General features: G+C 43.6%; 2 protein-coding genes across 8 annotated transcripts in view; both read left to right on the top strand.

The window, feature by feature from the left end:
* HOXD3 (homeobox D3) overlaps positions 1-22252 on the top strand; it is a 51714-nt gene that overhangs the window by 16408 nt on the left and 13054 nt on the right. The window contains exon 1 of one of the 7 annotated variants that reach the window (XM_053410321.1): positions 12618-12951. The exons of 3 other annotated variants lie outside the window; for them this stretch is intronic. The gene's annotated coding sequence lies outside the window, so the exon portion shown is untranslated. Of the gene's footprint in view, positions 1-12617; positions 12952-16014; positions 16959-19477; positions 19585-19901; positions 20832-22252 lie in introns of those variants that run through there. 3 more of the 7 variants (XM_053410329.1, XM_053410340.1, XM_053410350.1) reach the window with 3 other exon arrangements.
* HOXD4 (homeobox D4) lies at positions 3749-6353 on the top strand. Its single transcript, XM_053410460.1, has 2 exons — positions 3749-4466; positions 5028-6353. Exons 1-2 carry the CDS (start codon positions 4037-4039, stop codon positions 5336-5338), a joined length of 741 nt encoding a protein of 246 aa, XP_053266435.1. The 5' UTR covers positions 3749-4036; the 3' UTR covers positions 5339-6353.

Raw genomic sequence — 22252 nt, 5'->3', positions numbered from 1 at the left:
CTGCGGTCTGTGGCTGCAGATCACAGCAAACGCTGATTGTGCAGTTTCTGGGGAGATAATTGCAGGTGAAGGTGCCCATCTTGTGCCTCTCTTAAGCTCTTTCCAGCTAACGAGCAGGATTAGCATTTTAACAGGATAAAGTCATGCCGTGTTTCCCTGTGCAAATGTTGAATCTATCATGCACCAGGGCAAGCACTTCTACTGGTTGGCTCCTCTTTTGGTGGAGATCCAAAATACGGATTGCGCTTGCCCTCTCGGTACTGCAGCCTTTGAGGATGAACTAATGTTCCAACGAGGAGTTATGCTCTAAATGCTGTTGTATCTCCTCCCCTTTTATTTTGGGCATAAAGGCCTGCTGCTTGCAATGGAAAGGTGCACTCCTAGTCAATACGCATAGGATCGCAACCAAGGCTGTGTTAATGACGTTATTGTTAGGTGTCAGTGAAGTGTTCCCGAGATAGAGTGGTTGACATTATGAAATACTGGAAGAAAGCAGATACAGATAATATTGCTGTCTGAACTTAGGGGAAACAGGAGGTAAAAATAATACGAGAGGGAGGGCTAGATTTCAAAAAAGGGGGAAGGAAGAAAGGCTATGATTAGTTCAATGGTTGCAAGTATATGTGGCATAATTATATGTGGAGCATGAGTTCTAGCCTGCTGTCCTGGGATACAATACATTACCTCCCTATTTAGAAAAAAAGGGAAACCAATATAACCATATGTTACTCAACCTCTAAAAGCGATTATTTTCGGCACAACATCTTTCTGTCTCCTTTATGCTTTCCTTCCTTAGCTCTGAGCCATTTACTTTGCTAATTTAAAATCCCAGCCTGATACATCGATCTGCCTGTTTTAAAATCACAATATTGTGCTGTGTATTGCTTTTGGATGGCTTTAAACCACTAAGAAGGTGACTGGGATTTCCCACATTTTCTTCCTTCCTACTAAAATCCCCTCTTTTTTTGCCCTTGCCTCAGTTTTCTTTGGCCAGCCTTAAAACCTAACAAGAAAATAAGCACCACCTTTTCATTTTCTATCCTTCCTTCCTTCCTTCCTTCCTTCCTTCCTTCCTTCTTCTTCTTTTAAAAAATATTCCTTAAACTTAGCTGCAGCATACTGATTATGAACCAGAATACAAAAACGGCCTGGTGGATCAAAAGAATTTGTACGGGCAGTTGAGCACGAGGTGAATGTTTAACGCTTTTGTTCATCAATAACTCCTTTGGCTTTGACCTGTCTGAGCAAGTCGCGCAATAAGGTGAAACGCAGGTCACAGCGTCTAACAAATATGAAAATCTGGGCTATTGCACAAAATATTCGAACGATTCTTTTTTTAAAATGTTTTGTTTTGTTTAAATTAAAGAAAGCCCTTTCTCCGATTAGTCCTGTCCCAGGCCACCCCTTAATTCCGCTTTCCCCGAGAAGTAACATTTGAAAACGTATATTCTGTAGAATTGGACCGTTTTGCATTTCTTGCTTAAATACTTACTCATCAAAGGGAGCAAGAGTGGGGAGTACCCACGCATTCTTCTCATTAGAAATCAGAATGCCTCCTTAGCCAACTCAGAGAGCAGGTACTGATTCAGAAATCCGTAAAGTGATCCACTTGCTCTTCCATTTCTGTCCCAAGGAGACCACTTTCTGGAAAGAAAAAGCCACCCCTAATTCCATGAAAAGGAGCAGGTCGTTGCTTAAAAAAACCATTTGCTCACAGATGCTTAGTGATATATATGTATACATGTCTATAGATACATATATGTGTATACACACACATACATATATACACATATGCACACACACACAGACACGTACATATATTCCCATTCACTCTCGCTCTGATTTATCCCAAGTTGGTTTGCTTAGAATACCTAACAGAGGGAGAATGGAAGGGAGCTGACCGCAAGACAACACAGAGGAACCGGGTCAGCCACAATGCATGAACTTTTGGAATCCTGTGTGTTGCCGTCGACAAAGTAGAAATAATGAAACGCTGGGATATGTTTGTAAATGATTTAAGATGACCTCTTGCCCTGCCCTTCACCATCAACACTACTGCATGAAAACCAAAGGACAGTGGTGTGGAGGGTTTTCCCCCCTTCTTTTTATAAGGCTCAGATACTCTCCGCAGTTAGCAGAATATTCAGCTTGATGCTAGTGCCATCAAGGTAAAAATACAAAAATAGAAATAATTCCATTTAGTTGTTTTCAGAAACGAATAGTTAGCTTTCTCCTATATAAAGGTCCCTTTGCACCAAGACTTTTATTATGGGATTGAAAGGCGGATTGTTTAGATCAACATCATGCTATTGACAAAAAACAAATTAGCTGACAGCCTTTCTTTTTATTGAAAGTGTACAGTTATTATTTGAATGGTGTGTTTTTTAAGCGCAAGTGCTTTAAATGCTGAAGAATCCAGAGCGATTGTCACGTAGATTATCTGAAAATCCCGTCGTGAGAACTCGTTACATCTTGAAAAAGACCAAAGTCACAAAAATGACACTTTTTTGGTATGCTTTCCTATGAAATCATTATATTTTTCAAATCCATAATTTCAGACCTTTACCCCAACAGAGAGTAGTATGAATTCCTCGCGAGCGAGTCAGAGGGATCAGGACGCTACAGTGACGCTGCCTTTGTTACCCACCCTCTGTAGACGAAAGCAAAATGTTATTACGTTGTCTATATATACCCTGTAGAACCGAATTTGTGTGGTGTTTACATAGTCACAGATTCGATTCTAGGGGAATATATGGTCGATGCAAAAACTTCACCTTTCTGCAAATGGTTATAAGTTATAAACATAGAAGATGCTCAAAGACACATGCATGTTGGATGCTATTGCCTCACTCTGGTATACTAGGACATTAAAAAGAATAGTTCTATATTTGTTGCTTATTTTTAAAAAAATTATTACAGTTATTTATTTCTCACCATAAACCTGTTCGTATTAATATAATTAGTCTGCAAAGAATTTGTGAAAATGCTAATTGGCCAGTTAATATGTGCTTGCAGATAATAATAAAGGGTGGCTAAAGTAACTTTGATAATACCCATTTCTGTATTCGTTCCCATGCCCCATTTTTCTCCAGATTTTTATGTTAACGTTGGACGCCAAGAGAAACAGTCGCCTCGTTTTCTTGTACTCTGAAATAAGCCTATGAACAATTTGAATATTGGAATTGTCTTATTAAAGCTTTTTTTAAAAAAAAACAACCAACAGCCATTTTTTTTAAAAAAAACCAGCCATTTTTTTTTTAAATATCTTTTTTTTAGGTTGAACTTTAGAGGTCTCAGGATAGTTTGTTATCTGTATGGAGTTTACAAAAACAGATTGTTTCGACACTTGCGATGTAAATTCGAAGCTAGTTACTTATTGCCTAATTTTGTTCTGCCCAACTAGATGCTGGTAACTTTTGGTTGACCCCTGCCAAACAAAGGCAGAGGAGATCCATTGTACATCATATTGCCCTCTTGTTTGATGTCTTCTTCTGATTTTCTGTCCTTTGCCTGGTTTTCGACGCTTCCTTCGCTCCCCTTGCCTGAACTTAACGCTTTGGCTCTTGATTGCTGAAATGTAACCGACTAATGTTTTCATATGATCCCCGAAACTGTAAACTAAAGGGCATCAAAGGTTAAGAAAGTCAGATGAGACAAAAGGCTTTGATTTACCTGGGGGAGGGGGGGAAGAGGGCAGATGGGGTTGGGGCGTGGGTGTCAGGGAGACGGCCATCTATTGATGAATCGTGTTTTATGGTATTCATATCTCCTTTTGGAGGGAGGGAGAGGGGGGAAACCACGCGAATCATCAGACAGCATGTGGGTCCACTTGATTACCCGTATATTATTTAGTGAAATTTGTGGAAATTATGAGGTGCACACACAAATCCGGTGATAAACCTCTCTGCCTCCCGATTGGCTGAGCAGGTCACATGGGCGCCTAACTTTATTCAGTTGACAGCAAGTAGGAGGGCTCTCTGGAAGGAGAAAAAAAGACAACACGAGAAAAATTAGTATTTTCTACCTTCCGAAATTAATGGCCATGAGTTCGTATATGGTGAACTCTAAGTATGTGGACCCCAAATTCCCCCCTTGCGAGGAATATCTGCAGAACAGCTACCTTGCTGAGCAAAGCTCAGACTACTACGGTGCCTCGCAAGGCTCTGACTTCCAGCACCAGGGAATCTATCCACGGTCAAACTACAGCGAGCAGCCTTACGGTTGTAGCAATGCCCAAGGCTCGGCAGTGCAGCCGCGGGGTCACGGGCAGGAGCAATCCGGCCCAGCGAGCCACTTCCCCGGGCAGGCTGAGCCCTGTCCCCCGCCTCCAATGCCCGCCACGAGGACCTGCAACCAGCAGCCCAGCCTCAAAAGCCCCAACGGGTCATCGCCACCAACAGCAGCAGGAGCAATGAAGCAGCCAGCGGTGGTTTACCCTTGGATGAAGAAAGTCCACGTTAACTCAGGTAAGCATCCCCTTCTGCTACCCACCTCGCCCGCCCACCCCACTCCGCCTCCCCCTTCTTGATTCACTACCCCACCTCACCCCACCCCTCCAAAGTCCTTTCCAGGCTTCGCGACGCGGGTTGAAATCGAGGTAGCCAATTACACTCGCCATAAATTTTTATGGCCGGGGAAATAGGCCTCTTGGTCATGTGGTTGTGGGCATGAGGATATTCCATTTCAGAAAGATGCTAGAGATATTTAAAGGTCCGCTGTTTCCATGAGGGAAGGAGGGGGGGGTTAGTGTGTGTGTGTGTGTGTGTGTGTGTGTGTGTGTGAGAGAGAGAGAGAGAGAGAGAGAGAGAGAGAGAGAGAGGAAGAAAGCATGGCCATCTGTTATTAGCAAATGTAATGGTGTATATAACGGCCACATGGTTACCAGAGACTCCCTTTTCTCTCTCTCTCTTCCTTAACGCCTAATGAGAAAGTCAAGATTAGGCTGTGGGTTTGCTGTTGTTGTTGTTGTTGTTGTTCTGGAGGGTTGGTTGTTAAGCCCTGCCTGTGGTTTGTCTCTCCCCGCTCAGTGAATCCTAATTACACCGGAGGAGAACCGAAGCGCTCCAGGACAGCCTACACGAGGCAGCAAGTCCTTGAGCTGGAGAAGGAATTCCACTTCAACCGGTACCTGACTCGGCGCCGGCGGATCGAAATCGCCCACACGTTGTGTCTCTCCGAACGCCAGATCAAGATCTGGTTCCAGAACAGGAGGATGAAGTGGAAAAAAGACCACAAACTGCCCAACACCAAGGGCCGGTCCTCTAGCTCTTCCTCGGCCCCCAGCCAACACTCACAGACTGTCTCCAAGGAGCATCAGACAGACTTGACAACTTTGTAGGGAACTTGGAAGATGGTCCGTTTCAGACCCGGTTGATTCGGAACTGAACTGTCCAGGATACACAAACAAATATACAAACAAGCACCCAAACAAACGCACATGCCGGCTAAAAGCAGAAACCTGCACGTAGCAGCCAACAACTCCCAAATTGTCCTCATCCTGCTTTAAGGTACTGAAGACAAACCCAACGATATTATGGACTTCGTAGGAACAATGCAAAACAGCACAACCATTCACACTCAAACAAACTCTGCATCCAGGTGGTGAGAAAGTGATAACTATAAATATATATATAGATATATATACAGAAAGAGAGAGAGAAAGATAGATAAAAATATTTTTAAAATAAAACTCCTCTGCCGACACACAGCTATTGTACCATTACAAACGGGATCGTATTGTGTTGTTTGGGATCTCCAAGGAGAGAGGTTTTTTTGGGTGGTGGTGGAATTGATTCTCTTAATTTCGTTATTTCTTCCTCCCCACCCCACCCCAATGCCATTCCGGGTTGTGCATTTGGGTAAATCCTAAACAGAAGTCTCTGAAAACCTGTGAACTCTTCCCCTCGTCCCCCGCTCATCTCCGCTGTTACCGTTAATTTTTTTTGTTTGTTTCTTAAGGGGAGGGGAAAGCGTTTCCATCCTTCTAACTTTTCAGAAATATTTAATACAAATATGATGTGAAACGGGTTATTTTATTGTTATTTTTTGTACTGTATTAGCGTATTTATTTATTTCTTGTTTAGGAGAAAGAAAAAGTTAGAGAGACAAACCAAAAAGAGAGAGAGAGAGAGAGAGAGAGAGAGAACGCAAGCGTGTGCTCCCCCTTCCTTTCAATTTTATTCAGTGTTTTTATCTCCCATAAAAATAGAGATCTTTCTCCCCCCCCCACTCCCTGACCCCGTTTTTTTTTAAAAAATATTCTGTATATAGGCAAATGTTTTCTAGCTTTTAGAGACGAGGAGCAAAGCATTATTATCGTTTTTAAATGAAATGGATTAAAAACGTTTCCTTTTGTTCACGCGTTATACTTTGAGCCAAGGCGGGGTTGGAGGGAGGGGTGTTGTGTGGGAGGAGGGACAGGGCAAATTATAAACAAAAGGAAAGCAAAACGGGAAAAATGAAGTGAATATTCCAATGGATTTGTGATATGGGGAACAAACAAACAAGGTGGCATGGTGTTTACTATTACTATAATGTTTTGAATTAAACCATCGTGTTGGTTTTTCAAAGCAAAACAGACGGAACAAAAGCCCAGGAATGAACTGCATGTTTCGGATGGAAATGCTTGTGTTTCTTTTTTATTCACTCCCAAATAGGAAATATTGGATCTGTTTTAATATAATTTCAGAGGAAGCGGGTAGGCTTAGTGAGGGAAGAATATGCTCTAGTAGCATACCTCGGCATGCATCCATGCCTTTTATACTATTGTGTAGATCAACCCAGATTTGGCTGAAAGTATCTGAACCAATGCAAACCTTACATAAACGATGCTAAAACCGCCGTCCCTTCCAATTACAAATTTGGATAGGAACGAAGTAAATATAACACGCCCCCCCCCTTAATCAGGAGGCTAAGTTTCGGAAAATTGGAAAAAGAAGAAAGGTAGATGAGCTTGTTTGTTAAGTTCGCATCCCTCTTAAATGAACAGCCATTGCCCAGGCATGTTGATTTCGACGGGAATTCTAGCACAACCCTAGACCTGCCTACTCAGAAGTAAGCCCCGCAGAATTCAATAAGACTGACTCTCAGGTAAGGGTGCATAGGATCGCCAACCCACTCAGCCTACCGAGTGTTGCAAGAGAATTCTGAATTCTAAGAATTGACATTTCTGTGTTCTAGAATGGGATCTTAGTGTGGTCTGTATTGTTTTCCTCCATGCCAAATAGCCACATTGGGTTCATCTTATAATCGCATAGCCCAAGTTCTGAAGGTTTTCCTTGATTAGAAAAAGAGATGGGAGGGGAGAGAAGAAGAGAGATGGATGTGTCTAAATAATAGGACGAGAGGCACATATTTAATGTAGTGGATCATGGAAGTCACGGCAGTTTGGCAGTTTCTTTTGTGCTTTTTTCCCACCAAAGTAAGCCAGCAGGCTTATTTGGAAGACAGTCCTTAGACGATCAGTAGGGCTTACTTTGAGGTATTTAGGATCGGGGTCTTAGAAGGCTGTGTTCTTTTGTGTTGGGTCCTGGAGCCCCTTCTTTGTTCTCTCTCTCTCCTCTCTCTATTTAGTTGAGTCTACTTCTCAGACTCTTACGGGGGCTTCCCTTGAATATCTGCCCGTCCGTGATATTAAAGATGGATATTCCTGCATTCACTGCGCGTCATTGTCTATGACAAAAAGCGCCCAGTTCATACATAGTGGAGACGTCTTCTTTTCTGACGCCTTCACGTTGAGAGGCTGAAAAGGTATTTTACTGAAGTTCGGGCTAAATTGTAGAAACAGGTTCATCCAGAGGACACGTTTTCCCCCCTTCGTTTCGCCGTATTTCAGCCGGGAGGAATGACCTCTGAACCCTTAACCTCTTGGACCTGGAGTTCCCCTTCCTTTTCTGCTGGCACCGAAAAAAGTACCAAGAGAAAAAGAGGGCTTGTTGTCAAGACCTAGCCTCAAATTTGGAGATCTAAACCCTAAAATCATTTTTTTTAAAGGGGGGAAGCATCCTTCCTAACCCCAGATTTTCACTGTGCTCAGATTTCATCACGTCCCTTTCGAAATCTTCTTCTCAACAGAAGCTCTAGGTTAGATTGATTTAAAAACAGGGAAACCATTGTTTACATATGGCCTGTGTTGAGTCGTTTTGTCCCATGGAAGCGTGTTGTTTGGGAAAGAGAAGTCAACAACCCTAGCTTCCTTGCAGTCTAAAGCCCAAGGCAAGACTGCCTGAGCTTCGCGGGGCTTAGTAAACGTCTGGTCCCTGGGCACGTTGATTCGGAAGTAAATCCTGCGTTCAGTGGGGTATTCTCTAGTAACCGCGCAGAGTAATATCCTAGAAAGTAAGTAAGGTTGGTGGCGGTGGTGGGGATAATCTGGGAAACGGGAGGGAAGGAGAAAATGGATTTCCTTTGTGTGTCTGCGCGTCTCTCCATCCTGAACACGTTTCACTAGGAAGTTCTGGTCCATCGGCTTTATTGGCCTGGACTTCTTCCTTAAACGTGCTCAGGGTTACGTTCGCGAATCCTTTGTATATTTACTCAGAAGTAGGTGTAACTGATTTCAGTGGGGCTCAATCTATGGCAAATATGGCCACGCTGCCGCTGAAGGTTGGTTTAACAAAAGGGAAGAGGCAGTAATGCTCCACTGCTTGCAAGGAAACAATCCCTATTAAACCCAGTGGAATTTGCTTCCGAGTAAACATGTTTCCAGTGGGGCTGTCAGTAGGACAAATTTGACTTCACAATGTAGCTCATCCATCCCCAACCCAAATGACGTGAACTGAAGAACGTGTGAAGAAGAAAGGGGTGGGGGCAGAACTGGGCCAAAGTCCTTTTGTAATGTAAATGTCCTCTGGACAAATGTTTGGTTCAAACTCTTAAAGTTGTGTTGGGGGGGGGAAACCCCTTTGAGTTCTTTCTTCTTCTTCTTGAAGTCTTAAATCTTGGTCGCAGTGATGTTGGTCCACTCTTGAAAGAGAGTGATGGAAGTGGGAGAGTATCAAAGGGTTTCTGCTTGATGTAAACATTTGGCCAAAAATGATTTTAAAAGAAAACGACGCACACAACCTTACCATCCCATTCATTTCCTACAAACTCTTCTCACTTTTCTGGGGGTGAGTGAAGTTGTTGATGAAAGTGATTATAATGATGGTACTTGTTTTGAACTATGCAGAGATGGTCCTGCTACCACACTGAAGATTGTAGGGGAATCTTTTATTTTCCCCTTGGAGACACAAAGTTGTATATTATTACCATGACCTCTGTGATTAAGCTGCGTTGTCTCTACGGCAGTTGTGACCCTGAGATGTTTTCTAGACTTTGCCAATTTTTTTTGCTGCCTCTGATTAAAGAACTATTTATACAAATTGTTTTCCGTCTAAGTCCTTTTTAAGCATACATGTTTGACACGCACACACCGAAATAAATACTGGTATTCTATTGTACCTCGATCAAAAAAGCTTTGAATTGATAGCGACCCAAGAGAGGCGTGCTATCTTCTAATATCCTCCCTTGACATGTTTGCCATCTCATAGTAGAACTCTACAAACAGTAGCTAATGAAGTATGCCGGAAGAACCTATCTTATCCTATCCTGTATTGAGAAGTAAGTATCACTGATTTCAATAGGGCTCATTTCCAAGTAAGGGTGCAAAGGCTTGCTGCCTTACATTGGAAACCCAATTATGTTTATATTAAACCCACTGGGTTCCACAGGCTTGCTTTCAAGTAAGTTTGCATAGGACCTTTTATAGTTCAGCCCAAGCATATTGACTCAGAAGTAAATTTCACTAATCCCAGCTGCAGTTGCTTCCAAATAAATTTATTTAGGGACACAGTCAGATTTGGAATGAAACCTCACTGTTTTCAGTGGAGATTATGGCTGATTAATTGTGGATAGGGAGGGGGGGCATGTGTATCAAAAGCTGTGGCAACCGCCATTTACATTTAAATGTATTTATTTTACATATTTCTATCCCGCCTTTCAGCCAGGCTCCCAGGATGGTTTACAAAAATAGGAGAAAGGAAGGGGGGAAATAAAAATATATAATAGGTGACAGCATGTTAAAATAGGCTGTGACTTTGCCTCCTTTCACTCTCTTTCCTAAGCCTTTAATATTATCAGATATATTTGACAGTATCCTACTTATTTCAGTGGGACTTACTTCCAAGTTTTCGCCATGATCCCAAAAAACTTGTAACTAATTCCTTAAGTGCATATGCAGCTTGGGTGGCCTTTCTCAGACAGCCGGCCCTCCTCCAATCTCATAAGAAGCTGATAGGGATTTTGAAAGCATTTTGTGTGTGTTTGTATGCAAACTCTCCCAACTTAAAAACAGCAATTTCCCTCCAGCTCAACAAAGCACCTAGGTGAGATTAATTAAGCTCTTTGGATCTGGTCTAGTGTATTGAAGATTAGAGTGCCAATTATTGCTAAACCCTTTTAGTCAATTTTTAGGGCATCAAGACTCAATCTGAAAACCCATACTCACTTCTGAGTATAGTGTGTGGGTGGTTGTATTCTCGGTATTGATACACTGTAAGGCACACAAGTAGCTGTAAGGGTAGGCCAATATCATTATTAAATGTCACAGATGGGAGCCTGAGGATGAAAGGTGATGGCATCCCTAAGGCCTTCTGATGAGCTCATGGCTGATACAAGCTTTGAATACTATGGTACATTGCTCTACACACCACATCTCATATTTGATTGGCAAAAGATGCAAACACACACACTCCCTCAGACTTAAAAAGTTTGCCTTCCCTGCTCTCAGGTGAATTGCTTCCCAGAAATGCAATCCTATACTCTACATGTCTTTTTAGAGGTAAGTTCCATTGGGTTCATTTGTACTTACTCCCAGGTAACTGGGTAGTGGATGTGTTATAAGTAATGGATTTTAATAGGTGTTTTTTTCCAGCTGAAAAGCCAATGCCTGCTTACTTGGGACATATGTTTAATTGAACACCACTGAACTCACTTACTTGGGAGTAAACACACACAGAATTTGGATGTTAGAATTCCAGCAATAAGTGGATTTTATTCTCCAGGTGTTTTTTTTAGGACTACAGTTTTAGACAAGAATCCACAAAACTGAGATGTAACCTACATGTCACTGAAAAGTATGGCAGAACTCACCTTGGCTTTAATGGTTTTAACAGTTTTAATGGGGCTGGGACTAGTCTCACTCAGTTGATGAATGGAGTAGTTCCAGAATTAATGCGGCTTAATAATGTGCTGGCAACACAGGAGTCACAATCAAAAATGGAGACCTTCAACACATTGATATCAATCGCCTTCTGTTGTACTTAAGAGCACAATAATAGCTGATCAGACCAAAGCCCCACCTAGTCCAGCGTCCTCTTCTCACAGTGACCAACCAGAGGCTTGTGGGAAGCCCACTGATAGGACCTGGTTGCATCAGCACTTTCCCCACTTGAGATTCCCAGCAACTAGTATTCAGAGGTATACCTGCTCTGACACCAATGAGAGTACATAGCACATGGCCATCTTGACTAGTAGCCACTGATAGCTTTATCCCACATTATTGTTGCTATGTTAACTGATAGAAGGTAAGGTCAATTGGACCCATCGTACTTGTTTCTGTGTGATAGGTGGTATTACTATATAGCAGGGTTTCCCAGACATGGGTCTCCAGCTGCTTTTGGACTACAACACCCATCATCCCTAGCTAGCAGGACCAGTGGTCTGGGATGATGGGAATTGTAGTCCAAAACAGCTGGAGACCCAAGTTTGGGAAAGCCTGCTGTATATGAATCAGAATCATTCTGTGGAGGAAGAACCGCCCAAACTTGAAGTCCACACTCTGCAGATAGAAACAGGCCTCTCCCTTTTTTTGTTCCTAGGAACCTATTATCTTATATTCCTTAGGAATCAATCTGTAGACGACTGGAGCACTCAGAAAGTTCCTGTAGACTTCTAACATGAAAGGCTCCTCCTTCCTTCCGACATAAACACCCCTGACAGCAATAAAGCATTTATCTGTCTAGGAGGTCGATGGCGCTATTTTTATCGGATATATTTTGATTTGTTTCCCCCTCGCTCCCCCGCCTTCTTCCCCCTTTTACACATGTTGACTTGTCTTCTCTTGGAAGAGCAGCCAAAACTGGAGTCCAAAACCAAATCATCCAGCCTGGAAGAATGAAAACAAGGAACCCCCATCCATGTATTGGAGCGAAGTATGATTTCCCCCCCCTTTAGACAGGAGAGACTGATGAGGGATTGTTGTGTGTTTGTTTGTCAGCGCACCGCCACAGCCACGAGTGGTAAAGATTCAGGACACAAATTTACGCTGAAGGCTTCTCAGCTGCCTTGTGCTCCTCCCGTTGCCATCAATTCCAGTTTGTATATTGCCTCGCCGCTAGTCCTTATGGTGCGGAAGCGGGGCGGGGCTGGGGGGGGGAGAGGCAGGATCCAGAACAAATCCTCTCTACAGTATAGTAAACAGGGACTTTTCAATGGAGCGCCTCAAGTAGCTTCCATCGGCCATGTTTGCCAAAGCTCCCCCCACCCCCGATTTCTTTTATTTTCTTTCGTGCGTGTGTGTGTCAGGAAGATGGTGGTAGTGGAGGAGGTGGAGGAGGAGGAGGAGGAGGAGGAGAGGGTTAAATCTAACCATGTAGACCCAAATCATCTTTTGCTAGGGAAGAGTCACAGCAGACAGCCTCTCAAAGTGCAAGGAAGATGATAAGAATAGATTTTTCTCCAAGTCCTGACCACGTGATGGGCGAAATAATTAATTCAGCGCGTCCCTTAAGAAACACGGAGTCGTCATTAATCTGCCAAGCAAAGGACTCTATCAGACTTGAAAACTGAAGAGATCCCAAGAATATAATATACAAAGGGGCGCAGGCTCTTTCTATGCACACCTAGCTCTTTGGCTACAGCCGAAGGGGGGGAAATTACCAATAATAAAAGAAAGAAAGAAAGCGGAGCTTGGTAGGTACACATTTTCTTTCTTTCCTTTTATATTTCGAAATCCTTAATGAACTTAGCTGTCAAATGTTTGACAAATAGGGGCCCTTCTCCTCCTGATTTGCAACTCTGCCCTAGTCAGAAGCTGTAGTAGGCATATTGGGGGGGGAGAGAGACACCCCAATGTTTACTCTTTATTATGAGATATTCTGGTACTGAATAAGGAAAGGATCTTTCTATATTCCACAGCAGAAGAGAGAGAGAGGAGAGAGAGAGAGAGAGAGAGAGAGAGAGAGAGAGAGAGAGAGAGAGAGAAGGGAGGTCTGGCCAAAAGCTGCTTGTGTGGGGAAATGGGTGAAGATTTACTGGTTGTTTATATCTTACTGGGAACAATGATAGCTGTCAGGGCATCTGCTGCCCCATTCTTAAATGGTGAGAAAAGGCCCTGATCTTCTTTTCAAGCGAGGGTCGTAAATTTTTCCCCCTTTGCGTCATAATAGAAGGCTATAAAACGGAGTTGAAATTTTACCCAAGGCAGACTTTAACCAAGAGATAATGAATTCTAAGGGCACTCCACCGCCGCCACCCTCCCGACCCGGTTAGGCTATACACTATGGTGCCGTCACACAAAGACGTGGGTGATTTCAGATGTTCCGTTTGGCAATATATTTGTGGGGAGGGATGGCGTTCTGGAACCGTTGGGGGTGGGATACCTGAAGATGGGGACAGTCCCACTGGAGTCGGCATTGAGTATTTTGTAGAAGACACCCAGCCAGTCAGTCAGTCTGGGTTTTGTTTTGTTTTGGGTGGCGGGGAAAAGACTCGCTTTAGCAAATGGGAATTTTGAACTGCAGTGCTTGTATGCATTTGTGCGTCTATGCATTTGTGTGTGTACACATAGATAGAACTATACACGCAAATACATAGGCACACATACATATATATATGGGTGTGTATATCACAAAGCCAAGAGCTATCTTCCTAAGCCTTTGGCTGCTTGGAAATGCTTTGTTTTGTTTCTGGCAAGCGGTGTGGTCTTTCTTACGCGTTACTTGGAGAGCTTGTGTAATAATAATAATAATAATAATAATAATAATAATAATAATACATATTTTTATTACTTCCGCTATGTGTCAGGACAAAGACAGAGTTTCCTGCGTTATGAATTATACATTCAAACAATAACACATTAATTCAATTATTCAAAGATGACAAATGCTTTTGGTTTGGGATAGTGACTTAAGAATCAGATTTGCTCTTTCCGAATTCGTCCACGCGCGCGCGCACACGCACACACACGAGCAAAGTTTATATATATCTTTCTGGTTTGTCCCAGAAAGAATCCCAAACTACACAAGAGACAGAGCAAGAGTCACAGACGCAGAGAGGGAGAGAGGCAAAGAAACTCCGAACCTAAACGGAAAAGGCCCTTTAATGATAACGCTGATTCCTGCGTATCGCCCAGTATATTTTATCAGTTTGACAATTGCCGGGTTTATTGTTATAAATCATCGTAAGTAATTCCTGGAAGGGTGCGATGCTGATCGCCTGCGTTTGTGTGTGTGTGATGGAGGGGTGGTACGACGTGGAAGGGGGAGAAAGAGAAAGAAGGAGGCCCAGGAAGGACTGTAAATCTTTCCATTTTATTGCTCTATGAACATATGCTTGGACTGAAAAAGCCTTAGATCCTTTACGGAGGCACATCTCGGCCAAACTGGGAGTCCCCCTCACCTCCCGCCCTCTCGGTCAGCTTCACACTTGGCTTGCAGCGTTTTCAGCCTTAATTTCGTAGGGTTGTTGCTTGCTTGTTTGTTTTAGCCGCATAATTTATAGGTGGCCCTTCTGGAAGGTGCGATCTCCACCCCACCCCACCCCCCTGAAAATATTTAGAAGTCGCTTCTCCCGCTTCTTCTTCAGCATCCTTATTCCTTTTATCTCTGCTTGATTTTGTTAGTATGTGCTTCTCAGGTTAAATTATTTTTGGAACCAGCTTTTATTTCCGACGCCGACAGGTTTTACAGCTAGTCGAAGAGACATCTGACAGGGAAGAGTAGAGGGCTCCCAATTCAGCTCATATGCTTCGTTCCCACTGGAACCATCGGAGGCAATGGGATGCAATCCTGAGTACCTGGGATTTACCTGGAATTATGTCTCACATTCAGGAGCTTACTCCCCTGTGAGCATGCATGTAGTCAGACTCCAGAAATGCATAAAACCTGCGCCCGCAGGTTTTAAGTGACAGCAGATTCTTGAATATGAGTTTCTGCTTGAGCTTTGATAACAGGACTACAATTTGTCTCCTCTTCCACCACCCACCCACCCCGTGTGTGTGGTGTGTGTGTGTTTGTGTTTAAAAAAAGACTGGTTTGCAAAGTCAGGATAAAGCAGAGTAATTTAGATAAATGCTACCACACACTTATGGTGCGTATTGTAAGGTAATACATTACTGTCAAGTTCCCCATGCTTTGGATGGTAATGAAATCTTAGGAGATTCTAGATTAGGTTGGGCGCTTTTATAGCTCCAAGTTACTTTTAGAGACACCAGACAAAAGAGCTGTAATAGTAATCATCATCATCATCATCATAGTAACAACAGCAACGCTGCGCAATAATCTGACTTGCTTCGGACATTATTTGTGTGACAAACTCGCGAGATGGTTGTATCTGAAGAAGGTTTCTACACAGACATAAATACAAGCGAGAGTTAGGGCAGAGCAGGACAGAGATCAGATGCTTCCCCAACACCAGGAGCTCTCTATTAAGCCATGAAGACAAGGTTGATCTTCAACCTTCATCGTAGACCAAACCCAACTTTGCCGAATTTGTTTGTCCCCTACAACAACAAGAAAGGTGAAAAGAACGAGATTATTCTATATTCTATACAATGGAAGGGTAACTAGGACAGAGTTACAGCCACCCTCTATCGTCAGTGGATTTTACAGAAATAGCAAAGCAAGGCAAGCCCACGCATCTTCCTTCATTATGAAACTATAATAATTATTTTGAGGAGCAATGGGGAACAAGCCCCACCCCTACTATTAACATGAGTCCCCCCCCCCCGCAATTCGTTTTGATCGCGGGTTATTATAACCCTATAGAGATCCTGGAGCCAAATTTGCTGTGATGTTGGTTCAACTTGCCTCGAATATCCGACAAGGTCTGCAAACCCCCTCCCCAACCTCAACCCCAATCTCTCCCTCCCTCCCGCCGCCGCCGCCGCCCCCCACGCCCGCTCCTCCTCATCACCATCCCTACCTACTCTGTGAAATAGTTTGCTAAGGTGATGGAGCCAATGTGGATTTCTAAAGAGGGCTCTGAAAACTACGCTGTGTGTGTGATGCCCCTGGGCACTTGGACGGTGAATGGCCACCTTGACTAGAGCAGGTTGTTACGACTCGCTCCCCGCCCCACCTAGGAAGGTTTGTGGGTGCCTTTGGCCCTGTGGGTTAGCCCACCCCAGCTCCGCAGCCACCTAGACCCAGGATACCTGGGGGAGGATTTACAGAGGATAACCCGAGTGAAAGTTCCAGCCTTAATCAGAACCATCTCCTCTCTCAGGATCACGTGAACAAATATGCTTATATTTTAAGGCAGCGCCTGTATTTCTTATTACCGAAGGCTTCTTCGGCGGCTCTTTTTTTATTTTAAGGTAAAATATATATAGCTATAATTGAAAAGATGATGCGTATGTGGCCTCATCGCTTGTTATTTACAAACAAAGCAAAACGATAAGCTTGACCAGCTGGCTTTATTTTTTTATTCCATGGGGTTGATTGTGAAGGATTTCCGAAATTATTATTAAACCTAAGGAACTCAGAATCCATTCGCCCTCTTTTATTGGAGCTGCTGCAATCTTGGCTTGCTCTTGAAAAAAATATATTCTACCGGGAATACTGGTCTATGGAAATGCTCCAGCAGACCCGCAAGATCAGGTTTAGGAGTGTATTGTCTGCAGAACAAAGGAGGAAGGATATATCTTCCAAGCTGAAAGCGCGCAATTTCTGACCGAAGAGGACAGTTTTAGGATCCAGGTAAGCGACTGCATGAGCTTGAGCAAAGATGGAATCCTGAATCCCAGATCCCCTTTTTTTCCTGCCCGCCCCCCACTCCCCACCACCACGGTAATGGGAGATGAAATAGAACGTGCTAGTAGTCTATAGAACTATATATATGCATGTATAGACGTAATAATATGTTTTGTTGTTGTGGAGGCTGTAGTAGTAGTAAACTTAGGGCTTTTCTGCGTTGCATTTCCCCAACCCAAGACATCAAGTGCTGGGGTGACCTGGAAAAGAGGGTTTTCCATTAGGCACTTCAAAGGAAGACATATATTTGTGTTCAAGCAAGAAACCAAAAAGTAACAGTTTGGGTTAGGATTCATGACCTATGGCAAGCATCCTATGTATTTCAATGGCTCTAGACTGCTCTGTTAGCCTCGGACTGTCAGACTTAATGGAATTCTCTCTCATTCACTGTGTGTGTGTATATACACATGCATATATATATATAATATTCTAAACACAACTAGTGGAAATCGTGTCACTGCCTATTGCTTCTGGTGACTCTTTCTGGAAACGTTGACTCGCCCTTCATACTTCGCGTTTGTTTTACAATGAATCTGCCACCTTCTCTGAATTGTTCCCGCCCGCAAGAAACAAACAAAAGCAAAATGCTGGGGTGGGGTGGGGTGGGGAAACCACTTTTTTGACATACTTCTGAAATATTTTTCATGGCTCCATCTACAGCGGCGTTTCCTAGGGTCTGTGTATCTGCCTGTGTGTATGAACCACCCCATAATCGAAAGAAATAAGAGCTACAACTCATCAGAGTTAGGCGCAACCAATCCCACATATAGTAACAAACAGTGCAGCCGCATCTGCGCCGCCTGTTTACTCGGAAGTAAATCCCACTGAATTCAACGGGACTTACTCCCTAGGTGCCTTTGGGACTACAACACAGGTGTACTGTGCTGGACTGCGGCCAATTGCCATCAAGCAGGGATCACATTATTAAAAATATCGAGTGGGTAGATAGCTCATTTGTCTTTTACTCCGTTTCTTTACATCCAAAGAAACTCGATCCTGTTTAAAATCAGGGGCCTTAAAAGCCACTCCGGTTTAAATCCACTTTGAGAGCAATCTTGCACATTGAACTCAATGCAGATCACTCCCAGGTAAGTAAGGAAAGGATCGCTGTCTTACTTGGATGATTTCAGTGGGAATTTACAACTAGCACTGCGAATGGCATCCCGGTATTCTTGAATCCACAGCATTTTTACCTGGAATAATCGAACTGATTTCAAGGAAAACTTGCTGCATCGTAAGCGTGCAGCGTTCTGCTCATGCAGCCCAGTCTTAATGGACGTTCACTTAGAAGTTAAGTCCAACTAAGTTCAGTGGGACTTGCTCCCTAGGAAGTAATGCATAGCTTTCAGCTCATCGTATGATCATGTAGAAAAGGAATGAATAGACACATGATCTTTATGTCGTTCCCCCACGCAAGTTTCCACCACTCCGCACATCCTACACATAGTGTTAATTCGTATTATTTTCGCTAAACAATGGAAAGGGGAAGAAAGCAGCACTTTGGTGAATTTCTGCGCTGGTCTCTATCAGAAGAGGTTTCGAAGCAAGCGACCTCCCCCCCCACGCCCCATTCCACGCACCTTTAGAGTCCCTTTTGCCTCCAAGCTGCGGGCCTGACAAGTTAGTCCGCTGAATCCAATTACGACAAGCGGCATTTCATTTCCTTACGCGGCGGAGGAGTCTCCTGCTTGGAACTTCACCTAAAATTTCAATCATCTCTCTCTATCTTGGAGTGGGCGCGCGCTGGGGAATCCTCAGAGATGGGCCCTGGGGTCTCAGCAAATCCCTGACAGCCCTTGGGGGAGAGCTCGGGCTTGAGGTCTCTTTTTTCTGGAAGCCGCTTCTGCTCAGGAGGCGCCCAAGGCTGCGGCAGAAGACAGGAAACTCGGGCGACAGTTTGCGCATCAAAACAAACCCCAAACTAGCATGTTAAACATTTGCTTTTGCTTACTCTTTCTTTGTTTTTTTGTTAAAGAGAGAGAGAGAAAGAGTTTCCCATCAGCACCTTTCTGCGTTGTATTATTGCTGCTGTAGAAGGATTCAGAAGTCGATAATTAATTAGACACAAAATGAAAACTTACCACGTTAATCAACAGCGGGTAACAATGTCTGCCTTTTTTTGTATGTGCAAATAATGATTCTTCAGCTCAGGGGCTTCTCTGATGCTGACCACACTCCCCCTTCAACTTAAGCTTTCTTCTTATACTGTACACACGCACAGAGGCACTGCTTATTTCTAATGAACTGCGTTTTTAAAGGGGTTAGGGCGAAAAAAATAAGTAAAACCACTTAAAGTTGACGTCCGCCCACGTGGATGTATTATATAAGACGTTTGCTGGGCACAGGCCTTGGAAGACCAAAGACCTGGTTAGAGCATCGTGTGTGACCAGCCAGCTCCACTTCCCCACAAACTCCACTTTGTCGGCATAACTTAGAGGTGGCTCGGGGAAGAGGGAAGGAAGGGGCTGCTTTGCTTCCCAGTTGGGCTTGGAGAGGGATAAGAGAAGAAAAGTTGGAATCTCGATCCCTTGCCAGCTCTTGGAGGGGGCTTCCGCTGGTTGTTCATTAAGTGGTGAGTTATTGCTATACAAGCCAAAGGTCATTTCAAAGGCTTATGCTTGTTAGATATTTCTCTTTATAATGACCCAGGCTTCATCGAAGAGGGATTTCCCCCCCACACCCGCCTGCCCACTTGCCCTACCTACTAGCTCTGTTAATGTTCTTCAAAGTTCTTAGTTGGCAGATTTCCGATGCGAAATGGTAATGGTAGCCCCAAATTAATGGCGCGAGCTGCTTTTATGGGGAGGGAGGGAGGGTGGGTAAATCACTCCTTAGCATCAGCAAAATAATAATAATAATAATAATAATAATAATAATAATAATAATAATAATAATAATCTGGCTGCGTCTTGCATGGAGCAGCCCTCGTGTGAAAAGTGAAGAAGGGCTGCTAAGATTCTGGAAGGGGTGTGTGACGGCCGGGCTTTTCTCTCTGTGACATACCCAAGCTCACTATACCCATACATAATGCATGAGCCTCGGGTTATGGCGCGGGGGTCTCCCTGCTAGCTTTCCATTCTTCGGAGTAGAATGCTGTTGCCTTCAATCCTATTACCCTTGTCTTCTTACGCCTGATGCATATGGCTTTCTGGGGCGCGGGGTGTACTGGCGCTGGAGTACACCAAACCCGCTTTTTGTGGTTGCTTGTAAAGTTCCTGCTCACAACAACTACAATTTTGGGGGAGGTATTTCTTCTCCATTGTCAGCCGGGCACATAGAGATGCTATGGAGCCCTGTGCATGTGTGCGTGTGAAAAAGATTCTGAAAGTTTGAGTTCAGGGCTTCTGCAATTCCTTATTTCCCCAAATGGTTAAATATTAAGGGGGGGGGAGAGAGGCATGTATGTGTGCATGGATGCGTGTGACTCTGATTCTGTATAGATTTGCACACAGAGTATATCCAAAGCTCAGAAAGTTGCCCCAGCACTTCTGGTATAATATTTCAATAAAAAGAAAATTAGACATTATTTTTAACAAAGAAAAAGAAACCCGCTTAAAACCGTAAAGTCAAAGAGGACTGCAGTCCCTCTGCGCACCTATCTGGGAACATGTCCTATTGCATTATACATGTAAGAGTGAATAGTTCTGCCTAATATGTACATTATTTATGATGCCCCTGGTTAAAAACGCGGGGGGGGGCTGGATCCACCGAGTTTCCCCCTTTGTTCCAGGTACATCTCCACGTTTTTTCCAAAGGAATCTGAAGATCCTATCAAAAGTGTTACAGATAAAATACAGTACAAGAAAAAACGTAACTGTGGTGAGTGTTTTTTTTTTTAAAAAATATGGTTTCGGCTACATTTGTTACTTTTCTTTCTCTACGTGAGGTTTACCAGTAGATGATGGATTTTTAATGGAGCAGGAAGCGTGTATTTGTGTGTGTGTGTCGGGGGGGGGGATCCTGGCAGTTCACCCCCCTAGGAGCACTAATACACATGATATAAAGTAACTGACAATCGATTTTCAAAAAAAATAAAATGTTAATATTCAGTGGCCTCAAACAAATACTTGGAGTAGATAGATAAAAGGTTATTGCCACGGAGGTTATTTTTTTTGCCTAAGCAGAATTGATATCCTATCATGCCGCTTCAGTAGATCATTATTAAAGGTGGTGGTGGGCTAGGAAAAGCCTTTGATGAAGCTGTACTACAAGGATCCTGCTCCGTCCCACAAAACACAGATGCCAGCGACCGTCTAAGGACATGAAACTAAAGGCTGGAGGAAAATGTAGCCATGATTCCGCACTAGCTAAGCATTTCAGATATCTGCCGTTGAACCCTGTTGGGTTTTAACGTGCTCCGTTTTTTAATGGATCATGCCCCGTTCCCCCAACTCGAGGTTTACAACACAGTTACGCTCGAAGTAGATTTACTCAAGGAGCATATATAGTGTTAAGCTAGCTCTCTTCCCAACACAACGTATCTTCCCCAAGGCTACAGATGAAGTCTATGCCTAGATTATTTATATATGTGTGTGTGTGTGTGTGTGTGTGTGTGTGTGTGTGTGTGTATATATACACACACACATACACACACACACACACACACACACACACACAGTATATATATATATATATACATACACACACACACACACACACACTGTATATATATGCCCTTCGAGCCAATGTACTGAGAGAGCATGACTATGTTGTAGACTGCGAGTTACTGGAAACAAACAGATGAGCAGAAGGAAGAGGAGAAGCATCTACATATCATCATAACGCATGAGCTCCTGTGTACAAGCTCATAACACCGAATATACACAATGCCTCTGCCAGCATGGCGGTGATAGCCAAAATGATCCAGTAGGACGGTGATAGAATATGGCAGTTATGGTCAATTTACATCCATCACCCATTTCTCTCTCCCCCTCCCTCGAAGAATAGCTCATTTCCTCAGGCTCTTTCCTGGCGGCCGCAGCGGATCGCTCGGTTCAACCCTGCATTTCTTCCCAGCAAAGACCCGGAGAGTGCTTCCGTCGGTAGAAAAGGGCTTCTCCTGGACTCCGAACATACTTAGAGGTTGCCACGGCGCAGTGTGAATATCAGCCTTGCTTTAGAAGCGGGGAAAGCGCCAAAAGGACAACGGCTCGGCCCTTTTATATACTGATCTGCCCCCTCGTAGGCTGCAAGAGAAGGGAATTTTTTTGCAGACTGGGGCATTCTTTCGCCGGCCTCCC

Source organism: Podarcis raffonei, chromosome 1 (assembly GCF_027172205.1).
Source record: "Podarcis raffonei isolate rPodRaf1 chromosome 1, rPodRaf1.pri, whole genome shotgun sequence".
Taxonomy (NCBI): domain Eukaryota; kingdom Metazoa; phylum Chordata; class Lepidosauria; order Squamata; family Lacertidae; genus Podarcis; species Podarcis raffonei.
This window is presented reverse-complemented; position numbering and strand designations above follow the sequence as displayed.